This window comes from Zootoca vivipara, chromosome 4 (assembly GCF_965207765.1).
Source record: "Zootoca vivipara chromosome 4, rZooViv2.hap1.1, whole genome shotgun sequence".
Lineage (NCBI taxonomy): Eukaryota > Metazoa > Chordata > Lepidosauria > Squamata > Lacertidae > Zootoca > Zootoca vivipara.
In genome coordinates this window covers 56874534-56894330 of record NC_142587.1, presented here as the reverse complement: position 1 = coordinate 56894330, position 19797 = coordinate 56874534, and the positions used below count along the sequence as shown (strand labels likewise).

The 19797-nt window shown below is 39.7% G+C and overlaps 1 protein-coding gene across 2 annotated transcripts in view; it reads right to left on the bottom strand.

Moving 5' to 3' along the window:
• Window positions 1-19797, bottom strand: part of TMPRSS15 (transmembrane serine protease 15) — a 64061-nt gene that overhangs the window by 1988 nt on the left and 42276 nt on the right. Inside the window, exons 15-25 of one of the 2 annotated variants that reach the window (XM_035114992.3) lie at window positions 19233-19322; window positions 18135-18260; window positions 17136-17276; window positions 15869-15979; window positions 13288-13420; window positions 8732-8827; window positions 7121-7170; window positions 6473-6647; window positions 3289-3470; window positions 2964-3059; window positions 418-557 (exon numbers count right to left, since the gene is read on the bottom strand). In XM_035114992.3, coding sequence (XP_034970883.3) covers window positions 418-557; window positions 2964-3059; window positions 3289-3470; window positions 6473-6647; window positions 7121-7170; window positions 8732-8827; window positions 13288-13420; window positions 15869-15979; window positions 17136-17276; window positions 18135-18260; window positions 19233-19322 — 1340 coding nt within the window. Of the gene's footprint in view, window positions 1-417; window positions 2837-2963; window positions 3060-3288; window positions 3471-6472; window positions 6648-7120; window positions 7171-8731; window positions 8828-13287; window positions 13421-15868; window positions 15980-17135; window positions 17277-18134; window positions 18261-19232; window positions 19323-19797 lie in introns of those variants that run through there. The other variant, XM_035114993.3, reaches the window with a different exon arrangement.

Here is a 19797-nt window from a genome sequence, read left to right as displayed (position 1 = left end):
ACATTGCCTTTCTTAGACGGCAGGATATCTTTAGAAACAATCTGAGGATTACAGTAGCCCATGGCCTGCAATGATATCAGTAGTTGCTTTGTATTCCCTTGGAGGTGGCAGGGCCTAGAGGTTGCTGTTTCTCTAAATAAAATCAAGTATGCTAAGGTCATAAATGAGAAAAACTGAAAGCAATAAGATAATGGTGCTGCTGATAATGATGCTGTCCTTAAAGAAAGCTCCCAAGTTAAGTAATGATTTCCCACATATTGGTTATCAAATTACTATATAGAACATTTAGCACCATAAGTAATGATCAGAGAATAAAAAATGTGCCTAATAATAATAATAATTTATTTATACCCCACCCGTCTGGCTGGGTTTTCCCAGCTGTATTGTAGCAGAGAAGACATATGTTATCAATTTTACCTGACAGGAATCAGTTCCTCCTTCATCATATCCTGCACATATCATATTTTCAGTAATATTGTACTCAGGCATCAATTGCTGGCATTTCTCATGTGTTATAAGAGGGACTTCTGCTTCCTGCAATATGCTTGCCACAGAACCTGTTTAAACATATGCATTGAATGAGCCTGATGCATAATGTAAAACAAGTTCTTCAAGCAATATTTTCATTCATTCTAACATTGCCCGTTTCCAACAGATAGTTTATAGGTGCCTTATACCGCCTGTGTTACCATGTTAATAAATCCAGTGAAGTCTATGAGCAGCTAGCAGTTATTCATATATTCTGCCTGCAGAAAATTAGAATACTCGCTTTCCATAATGAGTAGAGAGTTTCATAATTGCTGCAAGAAACAATGTATATCAGGCATTTTCTGCTGAAATGAAAATATGTATGCACACACACACACACACTTTAAATATCCACATTTGGGAAACCTGAATAATTCTTTTAGAATTACTTATGTCTGTACATTTGGGGTTGCAGCAAGACTCTTAGAATGTCAACAAGATGAGCTTGTAGCAGATGTGTACATGAGCATAGCCGTGATAATGCACAGACTGGCTTAAAGTTTGGACTAACATAGTCAGGTGGTATTCTTCAGTCATCTCCTTTTAGTTGTTAAAAACAAACATTGTCACAACTATTAACATTCACACAGCTTGGGTGGTGTTCAGCTATGCCAGGCTTCCCCAAACTGCGGCCCTACAGATGTTTTGGCCTACAACTCCCATGATCCCTAGCTAAGAGGACCAGTGGTCAGGGATGATGGGAATTGTAGTCCAAAACATCTGGAGGGCCGAAGTTTGGGGGTGCCTGAGCTATGCTGTGATTCCTGCGTTGCAGGGGATTGTACTAGATCAGTGTTTTTCAACCAGTGTGCCTCCAGATGTTTTGGGACTACAACTCCCATCATTCCTGACCACTGGTCTTGCTAGCTAGGGATGATGGGAGTTGTGGTCCCAAAACATCTGGAGGCACACTGGTTGAGAAATACTGTACTAGATGACTCTTGAGTTCCATCCCAACTCTTCAATTCTCTGATTCACATAGAGTCTTAGACCCATTGAAATTAACATGTTAGGACTGAGTGGGGTGTCAAAGAAATGCTTTCATTGTTGGTTTGCATTTTAGCTCCATTTGACCTTCCATTGAAATGAGGTTGCTGGCTGGTCCCAACTGCATCTCTGAGCCTTGGTAAAGGGTACTCTCCCCCAAATGTTTGGGTCCTAACATGCAGCCACTTGCTCAACCTAAGCAGGTTTTGGTGCAGTCAGTACATAGATGGTACTGCATAAAAATTTAGCCAATATATTTCTCAATGAAAATTATCTTTAACTTCTTGCAAATCACAAATAATTCCTAAAGGATAACTGAATATCCGTTTGAAAACGTGTGACACATTCAAAACAGATTTATTGTGGCACGAGCTTTTGTAGACTAGAATTGCCCTCGATTTACAGTTTTTATTGTTTGTAAACATTTATGTGTTTGCCAAATGAGGAGAATACTTGATGCATCGAGTGAAATAGGCTCAGGTCCATAAAAGCTAATGCGACAACAACTCAGCTAGTATTTTTAAAGTGCCAGAAAACTCTTTGCTGTTTCTGATTTATTGGTATCTTTAAATACTGTATAGCCCCTTGTTTATACATATATGTAATTGAAAGCATAGTCTAGAACAGAGGGTCTGTGGGCACATTTGCAAACCAGAGAAACTGTTGTGGGCACCCCTCCTCCTGCAACCAAGCACAGCACAACCTCTTCCATTGTCTACAATAAAATGCTTCTTTCAAGATGAACCTCAGTGGGGAGAGATGCCTTGCGAATGACAGAGAAGGTCTTTGTAGGCGCATGTGCATCTGCTGGTGGTGAACCATGGTCTAGAAGCAGAGGCCAACATGCAAACTAACATATCAGAATGGAAAAACAACTTTCTTCTCCATGGAGCAACTTGTCGGGATTGGTGGGCATTCGTGAGAAATGAGGCATTATGTGTTTGCACCATGTATTGATGTTTCCTGATTTCCTTAACCCTGGCCTTGACTGCATTCTGTCCTTTTTAACTGGTGCAAATCTATGCATATTGCTTGCAATGTGCATTACTTATTCAGGGCTAAACTACCGGTACATGCCATGTATTATTGAAAAGCAGTCACCTTGATCTGCTAATTTGGTGGCTAAATTACTAATTCATTTTACAACATTTTCCAGATAAAAATCTCCACACCCAATCTGCTGTTTGCCCCACACAGGAAAAAAAAGGGGCTTATCTTTTCTTCTTATGGCCCACGCTTTGGTCCAACAGCTCTCCTGGGTGGGAGGTATAATTTGTTCCATTGCATCTAGTGCTGTGACAGTTATAAGAAAAATATTTTTCTGCATAGAAACATATATTTACTCCAAGTATCTTGTATTGATTGCATCATGAAAATACCAAAACACAGAGACAGAAAAAGTTCTGCTCCGGATTTTAATGGGGCCTTTTAACAGTGTGATGACGTACCTTGATTTGTAGTTCTCCCCCAGCCAGCAATGGAGCAATTAGTTCCTGGCAAAAATTGTTGGCTTTTTTCTGGGAAGCAAATGGGCTGAATGTAATCTGTGAAAAATAAATGATCAATCAGTTTCAATTCCAGTGTCCAGTCTTTTATGATGTCATTACAAAAGCAGCTCCTCCATAGCAGTGAGTCCAGAATGCATCAAGTACTCAGGTCTATTTTATTATTTTATTGGAAACATGTAGTATCTTAACTTTCCAAAGTTCTTCCAGATTTGACTCTAAATCACTTCACCATTTGAAAGAAACCAGGAAAAGAAAATGATCCCACCTGTGTAATTCACTCGGATTTGAAGATGCATTAAAGCAATGTCACTATCTTTCGTTCGCTTATTGTAATGGGGATTTATGATGATTTGATCAATCTCTTGAATGACTATTTGAGGATATGACAAATTCAGGTTGTTATGCGAACCAAGAACGGCTTTCCACTGAGATGGTTTTAAATTCCTCCTGAGGAATTACAAAGAATATTCTGAGTCAGAACCAACTGTGATCAAATAACAGATCTGAGCAATTTGTGATACGTAATTTCTGTTACTTTCTACTATTACACCACTTTGCACAATGTACTAATGCACAAGTCTCAGTCATTTGAATGCAGCTGGACCATGTAATGTGCTCTTATTATATCATTTGAAGCATTTAGTACAATTTATACCTAAGTAATTAAGTATAATGTGATGTTTTGATGCAACACATAATATGAGTGGTGTTTTATTGTTTAATGTTTATGTTTACTTGTTTAGTACACCGTTTGCTTAATTGTTCCATATAATTTGTTCAAAACCATTGGTTTTTCATGTAAATTATCAACATGTTTTATCTTAATTAAATAAATATTGCAGAAAATAATAGTATAATATAAGATCAAGGGAGGAAACATTTTCCAAAAAAAGTTTTTTATGACCCACCCTATTGCGGGTGGCACCAAAATGCATAAATCGCTGCCCTCTTTCCTGGGTCAGCTTCTATACCCCCTTCCTGCCTCTATCAAAGTTTCTGTTGCTTTTTATTTTCTTTAACAAAATGCTGCCTTCAATAGAGCTGACACAAAGCAATAGCTTTATTTTACTGACAGTTACACTCTGGGGCTGAAATCACTATGAGCTGATGTGTTAATGAGGTGTTAATGGTTTTGGGGGAGATCTAAAAGATTGCTAAGGTAGTACCTGTATTAGAAGCAACTGCATTGTTATCTTGTTGTAAAGGGAAACTGTGTGTGGAGTCAAAATTACCCTTAGGTTCTTTGGAGACAATCAGTGGATCGACTTCACCCAATTTTGGGCATGACAAGCAGAAACTCAACACTATTCATTTAAAAATCACAATATTTCTTGGTTTTTAAAAATACTTGGGCAGTGGCAGGCATTTCCTTCTAGTATTTATATATATATATATATATAATATTTAACATTTTGCTGATAAACTGTTGATTATTTTTCATTTCAGTTCAGTTTTTTTAATCAGTGTTGATCAGATTACATGTTACTGAAACCTTCAACAGTCTATCAGAATGTGAACATATTTATTGTAATGTATCTAATACAGTCAAAGCTCTTCACTTCTAAAAATGGAATCCAGTTTAATGATTCTTCAATTTACTTGCAACCTTATATCTCATCAGTTAGGGGATATAAGCAAGTAACGAGTGATTAATGTAAAGTTATCTACATGAAATATGCTACACCAGGCTAAGTGTATCTGCATTACTCATCCAACATGTTGCCAGTGGTGTCATTAAGAAATGACCTCATATGTTATAAAGGTAGATTCAGCTTCACAGCCCAGTATACAACCCATCCATGTAAGGCAAAATAAGCCCAGGTATTCGTGTTTGACCACTAGAGCAATGAATTGCACTCTGCAGTGTAAGTGGTATTAGCAAGCACCCCATTTGTCACTGACCAAGCTGTCATTTAGCCTTTGTCATAAAAGCACAATAATATACTCCTGAGCCCTCTTCCTTTGACTGCTATAAAAAAGACCCCTCTTTTCTCAAAGCTGCATAATCACAACAGGTGGGTGAAGATTCCAGGAGACCCCAGAGGGACATCACCATTTGTTCTCTAGGGAAGGGAGGGAATCAGTAGTGTCTCCTATACTCCAAGAGGCCACTGGTAGCAAAGGGCTACAAGGGAGGTGGAGGATCCAGCCTCCAAGGAGTGTGCCGTAGCTATTGTTGCTGGAGCAGCATGGGTGGGCCAGCCCTGACTAGAGCTAAGCTTCATCACAAGAAACACAGCATGCAACAAGGATAATGAGCCCTTTGCAGTGCCAGGATTAAATGTTGATATAATGAAATGATATAACATGAAATTTCATATGATCCCTAACCCTGATCATTTATGTTGCTGAGTTTGAAGATTTTTCAGCTTCAAGCTGTAGGGCACCCCACCCCCAATGATTCAAGATCAGAGTGACATGGACTAAAACAGGTAATGGGGTCCTACACTGCGTCATGGCCATTTCCCCCAAGCCACATCTACCTGCTCCATACCTGATGCCATATGACATCAAGTGTGGGGCAAGTAAAGCAAAGGCTGCAAAGAAATCTTTGGGAGCCTTAAAGTTTATTCTTGATATTACCCAGCAAGAAGGGCTGTTTTTGGTGTCAAAAACCTAGCCCTGCTGGATTTATGCAGGAGCTCCCAATCTGAGCTTCTGCAGTTGATTTCTGCAGAAAGTGGTGCTGAGTTTTGACAGGAATCTTTGCAGCCCCAGCTTGAATTCAAGCCATGGCTGCAAAGATCCATCCTTTGCAAGCCCAGTTTAGCTCAGCTGGTAGAGCATGAGACTCTTAATCTCAGGGTCATGGGTTTGAGCCCCATGGTGGGAAAAAGATTCATGCATTGCAGGGGGTTGGACTAGTCCTTTGTGGCCCCTTTCAGCTCTATAATTCTATGTTTCTATGAAATTAAAGCTGGGGTTGCAAAGGAAAGAATGAAGAATCAGGCATGTACCTGACAAAAGTGGCCTCTGAAAGATGGGCCAGATTGATTTATCCACTCAACCCCAATTTTATGTTAGCTTATGGCTCTCCCCAAAATGGCAAATTAAGCGCCATAGTTCAGTTGTAGAGCACTGACCTCTATGTGCAAAAGGTCCCAGGCTCACGCCCTGCTATGTCCCCATAGGGTTGGGAAAGACCCCTGTTTGAAACCTAGAGAACCATAGCCAGTCAGCATTGACAAATTGTTTATCTATTTAAAGTATTTTAATACCACCTTTTATTTGAAATCACAAAGCAACATGCTAAAATTGCAATAAAACAACAACATAAACAGAATCTAAATTAATAAACAGCGTCATACAGAAGCCAAGGAATACTAAGCAAAATGCACTAATGGTCTGACTTGGTATAAAACAGCTTCCTAAATTCCTAATTCCTGCTAAGCTACCAGAAGTAAAAGAACCCGGTACATATTACAAATTAAGGATAGAATTAAGCTTACCCATATACACAATGTGCAGCAGAGACCAGCCATTCATTGCTGACAAGAGATGCTCCACAAACTGGCCTGGAATTGAAACGTAATGAGACTATCCAAGGCCAAGCACCTTCTGGAGCATCAGAACCACCTATAATTTTCATTCCATGTTCCTGAGTAATCAGCCTTTCCCCACATGCTACCATTAAAAGAAAAAGTTAAAGTTAAATCCAGGTCATTTGTGGGGCTCAAAATCAAGAAGGAAGTATAATGACTTTCCAAAGTGTTGGAATTTCATTTGAGAGTGCCTTCTTTATGATCAGTTTATGATCTCTAGCACTACCCAGAGCTACATTATTTGAGTCTACTATACATACAGATATCTGAGGCAGATATTTGGGGCAACTGCCCATAGTGGAGATCCTTTCTCTTTCTTAGAGCCTTCACGTAGCACGAAGATGGTTTTTTTCTGGAAGCCCTTAAATATTATTTTATTTGCACTGCCTTTTGGTGCCCTAACTTAAGCAAAGATTGACAATACATTTTGCTCCCGTGAAATCTATTTTATACATGTTAACTATAAAAAACCATATTGTTACATATAATATGGTAAGAGAAAATGTACGTGGTGCAGGCATTATGTGCTAAACTTTTGAATGTTCAAACACTCACGTTTATTGTTGCATTGCAGGTGAATCACTGAATTATTGAGACAATTTGCCCTAGAATGAGAACACAGTAATTGTATTTAAGGTGTTTAGTGAAAACAGATTTTCATTACCTGTTGGAACACCATAAGGTTAGTGACATGGTGCTTCTCACCAGATACATTTAATTTTTTTTGTTAAAAATATGCAAGTATCTTTAAGGATTATGTAAAGTCTACACTGCTGGATAATCTACAAAAAAGCCACCTCAATCCCTGTACTCCCTTAATCATTAATATTAGGGAGTATGCACATTTTACAATAGTTTATAGACTCTCAGTACTCTAGTAAGAAAACAGTATTGCTTTCTTATATGTTTACACAGTCATTTGCCACTAGAGATCAGTGTGACCAAAGATTTTAAAATGTTAGCTTGCTAGGAAGCAATACTTACATAGATCTAACTCTGCTCTGTCAGGACTATCTTAGCTTTGCTCAGAAGATTGAGAAATATTTGGTCAAGAAAAAAAGAAGATAGATTCCACAACAGTAAAAGACCACAGTTCAAAATGACTGTAGTATTTCTGTGATCCAGGGGCTTGAAGAATATTTCATTAGCCTGCAATTCATCTGAGCCCCAGAGGCTGTGACTGTGCCTTTAGTTAACATATCACAAATCAGTAAATATCAACAAGCATCATGCATAAAAATTTGCAGATAAATAGAAGACAACTGCACAAATGGAAAAAAAAAGAATACACACAGTGAGAGACTAGGGGCTTCTGCCCCTGCTTGCATTGCTTGCCAAGGCTGCCTCCTCCAACCAACCCCTCACTCTATTGCCAACCCCCTACTCACCTATGCCAATCCCCTAGAACTTCCCACCTGATGCAACTGGTACTATTGGCCCTGGAAGCTCCCCTCCCACCCTATCCCCAACCACAGGGCCGTCTCAAGCAGGTCGGGCGCCCTGGCACGCAGATCACTCCGGTGCCCCCACCCTGGTGGGCAGGCGCAGCGCGCAGCATGGCTTCTGCGCGGCTCTGCTGTGCAGCACCCCCCTGCCGGCCCCGCGCCACCAGGACTAGCCCTAGAGCCAGGCCTGCCCAACCGTATGCCCTCAACCCAGGCCATACCCCTCACTGGCCTTGCTTCACACACTGCTTGTGAGGAGAGTGCTATAAAAGGAAGATGAAAGGCAAAGTCAACGGGGTCAAATCTCCAGAGGACTTGGAGGTTGTTCAAAATCACAATAAGCTCAGGTAGACTGCATACCACAATTCAAGAGTTACTACTAGGGCCAAGAAGATACCAGCATAGTTAACAAGCAGAGAAAAGGTAGCTGTTAGAGGCAAGAAGGCTTCCTTCAGGAAATGGAAGTCTTGGCCACATGAGAAGAAAAAGGAAGACTAACTTTGGCAGAAGAGATGCAAGCAAAAAATAATGGATGTAAATTATCCACTATACCATTGGGACTGACCTGCAGATTCTGCATAGCCCTCTCCTAATGCCACTAGCATGATCCCTTTTTATAAAAGATGAAGGAATAATATGACAAGCTGAATTTAAAGAAATAATAAGAATGTGCCCTAAGCACAGCTTAAATTGTTCATTATCATAAGTTTAGAATACTTACTTGGGTGTTAGTATTAAATTGTTGTTGGCTGCTTTTGTAACTTCCACATAAAGTCCTGCCTGATCAAATAAGACAGGATACGATCTATTCACACTTCTACAAAGGAAAACAATGCTTGGAATATATTCTTTAATAATAATAATAATAATAATAATAATAATAATCCTTCTAGAAACAATTATGTCAAATGCCTTAGTAATAATATAGCAGTGGCTTTAAGAAATGGTCTGATGGATTTCTTCCTTCCTCTTCCTCAATGAATCTTCCCATTATAGATACATGTCACTCAACATCTGTGATGTATGGAGAAATATGGCCAGTAAATTGAGCAGTCAGAATACGACAGCCAACAATTCCTGTGATCACAATGGTACTTTGTCCAGCCATCACTGTGTTGTACTGTTTCTGGAATGGGACTACACATGAACTTGCCAGGCACAATCCATTTGAGAGAAGGGAATCAATCCACTTACCTTCTTCCTTCAACCAGTGATGATAGTAAAATTTATTACATATTCTTAAAATGTTCAGTTAGGAAGGATGCTCTACATGGACCAATGCACTCCCTGGTTTCAGTCCAACCATATCAAATGAAGTATTATTATTATTTTACTGTACTTGACTGTAGTAAACAGCTACAGTCACATGATCTTCTGTGGATGTAAGCATTACACATGAAATCATGAGCTTCTATACCTAAAGCAGGCTTTGGGGACCAGAGCAAGAAAGTACCGTGCATATTTTCTCCATGAAAGCTAGAATATTATTCCTGAACTCCATTCCATTTTATAAATCCTAGCATGTTTTAATTTAGGTGAGCAGGAGAGAAAGTTAATGTCTAACCCTTAGGACTTTCATTTTACTTACTCATTAGGTCCAGTCGCGGACGACTCTGGGGTTGCGGCGCTCATCTCGCTTTATTGGCCGAAGGAGCCAGCGTACAGCTTCCGGGTCATGTGGCCATCATGACTAAGCCGCTTTTGGCGAACCAGAGCAGCGCATGGAAACACGGTTTACCTTCCCGCCGGAGCGGTATCTATTTGCACTCTGACGTGCTTTCGAACTGCAAGGTTGGCAGGAGCTGGGACCGAGCAACGGGAGCTCACCCCGTTGCGGGGATTCGAACCGCTGACTTTGTGATCAGCAAGCCCTAGGCATTTTACTTACCATTGACTTAAATAACATTTAATTGACTTAAATAACATTGACTTAAATAACATTTAATTTTAGAATGACGGTTCTGTATGACATGATTTGCTCTTGTGCATTGTGGTGGCAATACCCAGTAGGACTCTTCATGCCCATTGTGATAAAATATTGAGGAAATGAAAATATAGGCCAAATATCAGCAGAGCTCTAGAATGCAAGGCTAAACATGCAGAAGTCATTGGGCGATTGGCAAAATATCCTGGAAGCTAAAAACTAGGCTAGCTAACGCTAGTGTGGAAATACAGCTGGAGAACAATCCCACACTTGGCAGGAAGATGGACTAAGTGACCTAGCAGGTCTTTTCTATCTGCAGTTTCTTTGATTTTATGATTGACTTTGCTCTTGCCACTTTACCAAAGTGCTTGGAAGCAGCAGGATATGCGCAGAGGTTTGAGGGTCTGGCAGAATACAATACATTCATTATAAAAAGAATCCAGTACAACATAGTCATCTTCCCCAAAATTTCAAGCAACGGGGATGCTGTTGGCAGTTAGCTGAAGCACACACACTGTGAGCTAAAGACGGCCCTAAACCACTCTTTCTGTTAAGCTGGTCAGTTTTACACACTGTTCCTCAAGTCATTATCAAGAAGAATGATGCTGAGCACATGCACAGCCCCTCTGATTTACTTCTCCTTGTCACCATGGGAAGACCAGACATTTCCAATTTGATCAGCGGTTAGTCTTTTTCCTCAGGAAAAGGCTAAGTAAAAAGTGAATTTCCTCATAAATCTCAACTGAAAAGAATGAACTCCTTTAAAAGATCTGCCTGCTCCACAAGCTGTTTTAGCTGCTCAATTCCGTGCTATTTCCAGTTCAGTGCAAGAGAGAATAAAGCTACAGTGCATTGCTTGCAAGTCTCATTAGGTACTGGACAATGCTCAGAAGGACATCACTAGCATCAAATGACAACTCCCTTTGCTCATGCCCATGCAGTTTTTCAACTATTAGGGTGGTATTCAGCTATATTTTATTCAGAGTAGAACCATTGAAATGAATGAGCATGGTTTAGGGAGTAAACCAGATCCAAGATCTGCCAGGATGTGACTTAGGATCCATCATACCATGCAGTTGGGGACCTAGGCTGAATCTTAACTCTACTCAATCACATTGCCTGATACCCTGGCAGAAGTGAGGCCAGCAAAAAGGATGGAGTAGTTCAAACCACACAATGGAAGTCAATAGAGAGGGCCTAGTCCTCAGAAATCTGGTCCTAGCTCACCCTAATGCCCCACACCACTCTGAAAGAGCACTTGGGTAGAGGTGTGAACACTCCAGGGAACATACTTCACAAATAGTGGGCACTCTGAACACTTTCCCAACAAAGTGCAAATAGGGAAGAAACAATATTGTCATGCTCATGCTAACATCTCTTTCCCAAGCGTTTTCTCCCCACAGGAATGCACCAGCAGTAGCAGCTGCAATTTGGAGATCCAGTAACAGCAGCATCTGCCCACAAGGAGCAGCAGCCACAGAAAGCAAGGTCAGTTCAGGTAAGGGGATCTTCAACAGAAGACCAGGCAACACCCCCATTCCCAGTGAGGAGGGTTGCCTGCTAGTGTATCTCACCAAACATCTCATGGTTGCCATCGCTGATCTTAGGGAAAGCCTCTCTGGCCACAGCAGCCCCACTGGTATCCTAGAAGAGGTCCCTCCTCTCCCAGCTGGTCACAGCTGATGCCAAGATAATGCTGAGTGCCTGACAGGTGCTCCTGCCAAGCAGTGGTGTTGCAAGTGTCTTGCTGCTACTGCTGCTGTGAAAACCACTGTCCTTGGCAGGCTACCCTACTTGGCTTAATGGCAAGGACTGAAATGATACCTACAAGAACATTTAAGGCTGCCCACCCAGGTGGCCATCGTGCAAAGCCTGTCTCAGGATGAGGTGATCATCGGTCCAATCCTGTCAATGGAAACCATCTGTGGGGTGGATTTCCTAACAGGTGCATGTCCCTGTAGAGGAGATGGTGTATAGAGGGGGAGCTGGGCCTCTGAGTGCCTGGCAGCTACAGGATGGAAGGGCAGCCTCCTTCATGCTGATAGCATCCTTAAGGTTAAGATGATGATGGTGATGATATCATCAATTGTATGTTATAGCGTTCTATACTTTTCTTTAAAATAGAGCTACTAATAGATGGTGGTAATACTCCATTTAAGAAAATGTCTTCTAAAACTTCTAAAACTAAAGAAAGAAGGCAGAGTGCATTGGCCAATGCAGGTTTTCTGAACAATTCAGCATTTGTTATGAAAGTTTCGTTTATTTATAATAGACTTTGAGGAACTAAATCAGCTATACTCCACAACACATTCAAGAGGGTGCCAGTCTTAGGGCCCTTCCTGCATCCCTGCTCTTTCTCAAAGCAGTGTCATAAGCTGTAGTAGAAGAACAAAAATATAAAAATGTAACCTCATAGTATTGATCCACTAAAAATGATGCTCTATATTAGGGAGGGGAACCTGTGGCCCTCCAGATAAAACTGGACTTCAGCTATTATCATCCATGATGATTCAGCTAGGGCTGATGGGAACTGAACAATAACTGGAGAGCCATAGGTTCCCCATTCTTCATCTACATTTTCATTGGATAATCACACATGTATGTATACTGTCCTTTGCAAAGTTGGCCAATCTTCTACCAGATATAGCTATTGTGAAGCATATACAGTAGGGTGATGACTTTTTCATTTTTTTTCTCAAAAATTATTTCCTGTAGCCCAAGTGGATGAACTTTTGCCTATTAATGACTAAAAATATTTTAAAAGGTTACGCACAAACCTTTTTTAAATTTTTTTGTTTGCCATTTTACCATTTCATAAAATTGTATTAACAATTCTATATATATTTCGTATCAAATTTCGACACAACACACATTCCACAATGGGGAGTGTTCTTAGCAACATAGGGTATACAAATGTCACACCTGCACAAGGTAAAAGCCCCCTTTTGGGACCTCAAAACTCAGCCAGCAGACCCTGCCAGACATGCTAGCAAAAGAACCTACAGGAGAGGTAGCAAAACATCGTCCTCTAGCAGTGTCTATACTGTTACTGCAGCTAAAAAAAGCTTCCTTGTGTGTTTGATGACCCTATATAATGTTGTATATATGTGACTCTAAAGCCTGGGTTCAATTTTATATCTGCTTACAGTGACTTCAAAAATGGTCAAAAAACTGATAAATAATTTTTTTAAAATCATTTTGTGCATGAGGTTTTTTTTAATCAAATCTTTTTGAAAGTAAGATTTTATCTAATCTTTAATGAAAGCTCATCAAAACAGGGAAATGAGGTTGTAAAAAAAGTCATCACCCTAACATACAGTCTGAAACATAATGAATTAAACAGCCTTACTTACCCAAGTCCCAACCAGTGACAGACACTGCTTGACAATGGTTCATCCCATGCATCTGCACAAGCTGTGTACCATTCATTCTCAACCTTGAACTGGACCAATCCATTGAAGCTGAGAGAACCATTGACCAAGCGCACTGTTGACAAAGTAAATAGACTCAGAAGTAAACTTCTGACAGTGCACTATAGATTGTAGAATATTTCAACTCATGAAGAGGAGGCATGGGCTCAACTTAAGGAATCCTAGCCAAGAATGGGAAAAGGGAACTAAGACTTGTGCTCCTTCTCCATAATTTAGGTGTTTAGAAAGCTACTCTGAAGCCAGCCATAGTGTGTGTGTGTGTGTGTGTGTGTGTGTGTGTGTGTGTGTGTGTAAGTTTGGGTCCTGAAGCAAACACCATTGTCATCATGAACCCATTACCTGTAACCCAAACAGGATGGCTAGCACTGTACCATGGTTACTCCTGAATGGCCAGTAAAAAGCTTCCATCTATGAGCTTATTGCAACTGTATGTTGCTTAGCATCCCTTAGGTGCATCTGTGGATGGTATGATAAGTACACTGCTAGAGAAAACATGTGGACAGAAGATTTTACAGACGTCTTAACCAATAAAAGAGGAACAAGAAAGGTCACTACAGTGGCAAAGTACATGCAAATAAAGTATTTCATATTGCGCTTTAGGGATTGGTGTTCAATTTACTATAACCACAGCCACAATTTTATGGGAGTAACATTGAGCAAATAAATACTTGTATTATTCAGATTTTAAACCTTCTATAGAAATGACGGCCAACATTTGCAGGTTCCTATTTGTTTTAAAAATAATAAAATATAGTTGTTGTTGTTGTTGTTGTTTTTTTTAAAAAAAATAAGCTTCTGCTACAAAAAGTAGACTACAGATAAAAAATTCCTCTTCAAATATAGCAAGTTAAGATGTATTGGGAGCTTTTATTTGCCTTTGGACACATATACCACTAATGATATAGCCCAAGATACCTGCCAACAGATGTCTAAGAGTTTTACTACTACGTAACAGTTATGATTTATCTAACATAAGCCAAGGAAATACGTGTCTCCAAGTCTAAACATCCACCCACAGAAACGATTGTGTCAGACAGCTCTTTGTCTGTGAGAGCAATTTCGTTTTTTTTATTAAAAAAACCAGACCCTAGCATCATTTTAACATCAGTTCTGCATATAAATTGGTGCACAGAGACCATTATTTCTGTTTTATGAGAAACAGAGCTATGTATGGAACATTTAATTTTGGAAATAACTACCTCCACAGATGGTACTGTGACAACAGCTGTCATAGTTGTCAAAGTAACCCACATATGTGTTGCAAAAGAGTTGAAATGGTGCTCCCCCGCAGCTGTTTTATGCTCCTTTCAAACAATTTTATCAGGCCTACACTTGATCCTAAACTCGTTTGCTTGAAAGTGAGCTTGAGAATTTAGTCCTAAGCATGCTTTTTAAATAAACATTGAAGTGAATAAATAGGATGTTGCAGAGACAGCAAGTCCACAGCTCCTACGTGTATAGGGAGGCCCTGTATCAGAATGAATACATTCTGGTTGAAGATACTAGGCTGCAAGTCTCAGTCCTCAATAGTTGCTTCTTTCAGTTCAGTGGAAACAGACCTGCACAAGGAGTCTAAGGTTCTAGTTCTAAGTCTAAGGGATATCATGTACAGATCTCCCTTTGCCACTAAAATGAACAGAGCTCATAAAAGATCATGTGTATTCTCTGGCCCAGGGCATACTAATTCAGAGAGGGTATGTGCATAGATACTGAGTACAGAGCTCAGAGTATACATTTGGATCTTCACTCTGGGCCTCAGTCTGCTTTAAATATTGTATATGTATATACAGCAGTATGTAACATGGTTTACATTTTGGTTGAGAATCTTGGCCTGTGTGAAAGTTTCAGTAGGGTCAATGGAATGAAGCCTATTACAGTAAATATAAATCAATGGGTAGATTGTTCCCATGGAGATAAAGCAGTTTGTACTGCTTCACATACAAAAAAAAAGGCCTTCACCTACCAGAAAAGTAGATGTGCAAGCAGGGCACATCTACCGGTACTATGAAACAGTACATCTTTCCAAATGTACCCTTGCCTACTTATGCCATCCAGTTTGGTTGTTGTTATAATTCCTTTGCTTGATCCTATAACCCACTCTACAGGTATAAGAGCTCAGGAGTTATAGCACTTGTCCAGTGAAAACAAAAATTCCATAAAGAAGTATTAGGTTGACTTAGTTTTCTAATTAGTGATCTCTGTAAACAGAGTTCTTAGTTCTTCACATTTTCTTGAGAGATATTAGCACAGGCAAGGCTTGGTGATGTCACCATCAAACAAGATAAAGTAACTGCTATAGAAGATCAAGGATTGTTCACTGCACTTAGGTAAGAAAGGTTTGTGAACAAGATGGGATAGTAAAGCAAAGTTGCTAAAATCTACTTTCCTCCCAGAAGATATTCTATATATCACAATTTCTTATTGAGTTTTTAAAAACTTATTCAAGAATGTCACATGTATTAGAAGTGGGTAGCTTGTTTTAGTTTTTGAAATAAATACTTACCACAGTCTGATTCATCAGAATTATCTTTACAGTGCTGTGATTGATCACAAAGGTAAACCAGCGGGATGCATTCTCCACTTCCACACTGATAATAATTGGGACCACAGGGATCTGTAAAATAAAAATATGTATCATTGGCCATAAAAATGTAGCATTTTAATTATTGTACTGAACTCAAATTCTACATAATGTTAATAAACACTATCTGATTCCATTTTATCTTTAGAAACTTGAGGCAATTTTCTGGTCTCTCATGTGTAAGGGCATTCTTGCAACTCCTGTGATAAGGGCTTACAATTCAAAATGGGGTTTAGCTAACCTCTTTTTGTAAAGAGCTACTAGATTACCCTGATAACCAACATTAGCTCAACAGCCACCTCTTCGTTCCCCCATCTGTCATCAGAAGAAGGTGATTTGCAGTGGGGAAAGAGCGGGGGGGACGCTTAACCCTTTTCTTCATACTATTTCCTCTCTGAAAGCCCATGCTTTCTTAAACCCATGTTTTTAAGGGAAACACAGCCTGGCATCCCACAGGAAACAGAAGTGTATGGGTTGACAAGGAATCTCAGGGGAAAGTGAGAAGAGGGCAAAACTGGTTCTTTGCAGCAAATCATTCCTACTGAGCTTCTTTGGAGTACAGAATTAGCCATTTGGCTAATGCTAAAATGGACCCAGGTGGCGCTGTGGTTAAACCACTGAGGCTAGGGCTTGCTGATCAGAAGGTCAGCGGTTCGAATCCCTGTGACGGGGTGAGCTCCCGTTGCTTGGTCCCAGCTCCTGCCAACCTAGCAGTTCGAAAGCACGTCAAAATGCAAGTAGATAAATAGGAACTGCTACAGCGGGAAGGTAAACGGCGTTTCCATGTGCTGCTCTGGTTTGCCAGACACGGCTTTGTCATGCTGGCCACATGACCTGGAAGCTATACGCCGGCTCCCTCGGCCAATAATGCGAGATGAGCGTGCAACCCCAGAGTCGGTCACGACTGGACCTAATGGTCAGAGGTCCCTTTACCTTTACCTTTTAGGCAGAATAACTGAAAGTTAGTGTGTAAGATGTAGATTAGCCCAATAGAGGTCCTGATAAATGTGAATTACAATTGAAGGCTTTAGCCTTGTACACTGTAATAGAGGAAGCTCCATTAAACCCAATGAAACTAACTTCTGAGTAGACATGACATGCATAGGATTGCACTGAAACAAATCTTTGTGCACAGTTTCATGTGCCCTTTTGAAATGTTTGATTAAAAATGTGTAAGTGTGAATCTCACCTGGCATGCCTAAATGGTATCCTGTAGTGAAATTGGCTGCAAATCCTTTCTTAGTTACAGAATCATCAGTAATGAAGAATACAGTCATCTGATGAGTCATAGAGAATATATCTGGCACTGGGGACTTTCCTGTATATACAGCTACCCATAGAGAAAACAGAAATATGTATATTTTAGATATAGGTCAAATGCTTTCTGCTTAGAAATTGTGTGAAGTGTTGTTACACATAAAAATAAGACCAAAAAACCCCAACCCCATAATTTTATGTGTAAAAAGAATGCCATTGTCCTTCATCTATATCTAGGGGACACAGTTTTTCAAGACCAGTCTAGAAAAATTATCCTGAATTCTTTCAATATGTTTCATCCACATATATTGGTGAATTCTACCCAAACTGGAATTTGTGGGGAAATGGGCCTGAAATGGAACAAACCATCTGTAATCTATTAGCAGTTCTGGTTCAAGCAAGTTGTGGGTTCACTACTAGAATCTGCCACATATGCAGGGAAGCCTATCTACCACATTGTGGTAAAACATGGTACAATGGTGCTACAACAATGCCTGACACACTGAAGGCCTTACTACACAGAAACCTATGGAGCATCATGGGATAAACGACATTTCAGAGTCCAGAATGAGCCCTCTGTAATTCTTTTAAACTATACCAGCCAATTTGGAAGTTTCAGTGAAATCTGTGTGAAAAAGCCCACCAAATTGTTTCCATGGTGGAACCTGCCCACTTCTAGTTTCACCTGCATTGTTGAAGCTAGTGTTATTGATGCTATACTTTTAAGTCTAGCAAGGATAAACCATCAAAATATTATCTCATGCTCAGCTCAGTGAAATTGCCACAAATGTACTACAAGCAACTTTCATTGTGTATTTTTTTTTGTAAAAAACTAACCAACTAAGGTCACCTGTGTTTTCCAGAAAAGATGAAATACTGCTCAACCACACCCAATATTCTAATTCTGCATAAATCTGTGGGTTATACTTGCCTAAAAATAAAGAACCAGTTCCTGTGCCATCTCTGATTTCTACAACGTCATTAATATTTTCCAGATCAAGGTACTGGAAATGAAGTTGGATATTTTTTCCTTTCTCTGCATTTAAATACCATACACCTAGGAAATAAAAGACAAAGAAAAACAGTCCCCTTGTTTTATAGATATACTAGAGCTTCAATTTATCAACATCTTCACATACAGAGATAGGAGTACCGGTAGCAGCTTACGCAAAGAGGTAGACGTAACAACATTCTCTTCTAGTCTGAGGATAAATATAAAACCAATTCCTGCCTCATGTGAAGTCACTTCGGCAAGTCACTTCTTCCATTTTTGCTCTACCTTTCAGTATGAATATCTTTGAACATCAATACATTTACTTGGAATTATCTGTGTTCTATGTAATAGTGTGCTATTTCACACTAGGGATAGTGAAGAAAATTTATTCAATTTGCATTTAGAGGCAATCATGCCTAATTCATCCTTTCTGAAACAATGAGAACCAAAACACAGGAATCCTTGAAATTCATACTTTTCTTAATTGTGTGATGCAGTTCTCCAGTCAAGCAGTGTCTACAAAAATGCATATATTCTGTGAGTATACATAAAAATGCATATATTGGTGAAAATAACAAACAAAATGCATTTTATTAGAGGAACTGCTTGCAAAAATATGTACATTAGTCAAAACTGCATACAAAAATGTGTTTATTAGAAAAATAAATGCTCATAATTATTATTAGTTTTAAAATAGCAAATTACTGCAGAAATGTGGGGAGGAGTTTAAGATTGGAAGAATGAGAAGCTGAGAGAACTGAAATTAACAGTCCAGTCCACCCCTATTCCACATCAAATAAAAGAGGGAATGCAGCCATTTTTTGTGCAGTGTTTAAGCACTGTGTACCTTTCTAGGCTCCTAGTAGGTTCACAAGATTTTCATCATGTATAAGCACTGTTCATGACCACATACGGTATTCCATCCAGTCTAATAACAGCTTATGATGTAAATTGCTTAACAGAATTTTGCTAAGTGGTATATAAATCTTGTCAAACAAACAAACAAACATTAAGTTCTGAAGTCACAGTACTTACAAGAGGCTAGGTTGGGGTAATTATTAGGATAATTCATGGAACTAAATGTAGTGTTTGGTTCCCACAGATCAAATGGCCCACCGCAGTCAGCTGAAAGGGGGGAAATTATAAAGAAATGACAATTCATTCATTTATTGACTAGTGTGTATCAATACAGTTGCTTACTCGGGTGAAAATTTAGAAGCTGTGCTCCAACCTTGCTCCCTCTTCCATGTAATGCCATTTGAACATATCCTTATCCTTAGAAAGAGTATATGAACCATACATTGCTGTGCACTTCCTCAAAATGTGTGCATTCACATAGGCACAGGATACATGCTTGCATTCATTCATTCAAATGACAAAAGCCCCATGCTTTCGCGAGCCTTTGGTTTCTAAAACTATAACTGGATTAAGATATTCCAAAGAGGTGGAATTTCAAGAGCAGTGTTGCTAACAGAGACACAGCCTCATGGGCTTTTGGAACTCTTGGCTTGGTGTCCATTCTTGCACTTCTTAAACACTGAACAGAAAGAGATTTTTGGAGAGTGGCGTTGCTGACCTGGCTGTTTTCTGAATTCCAGGA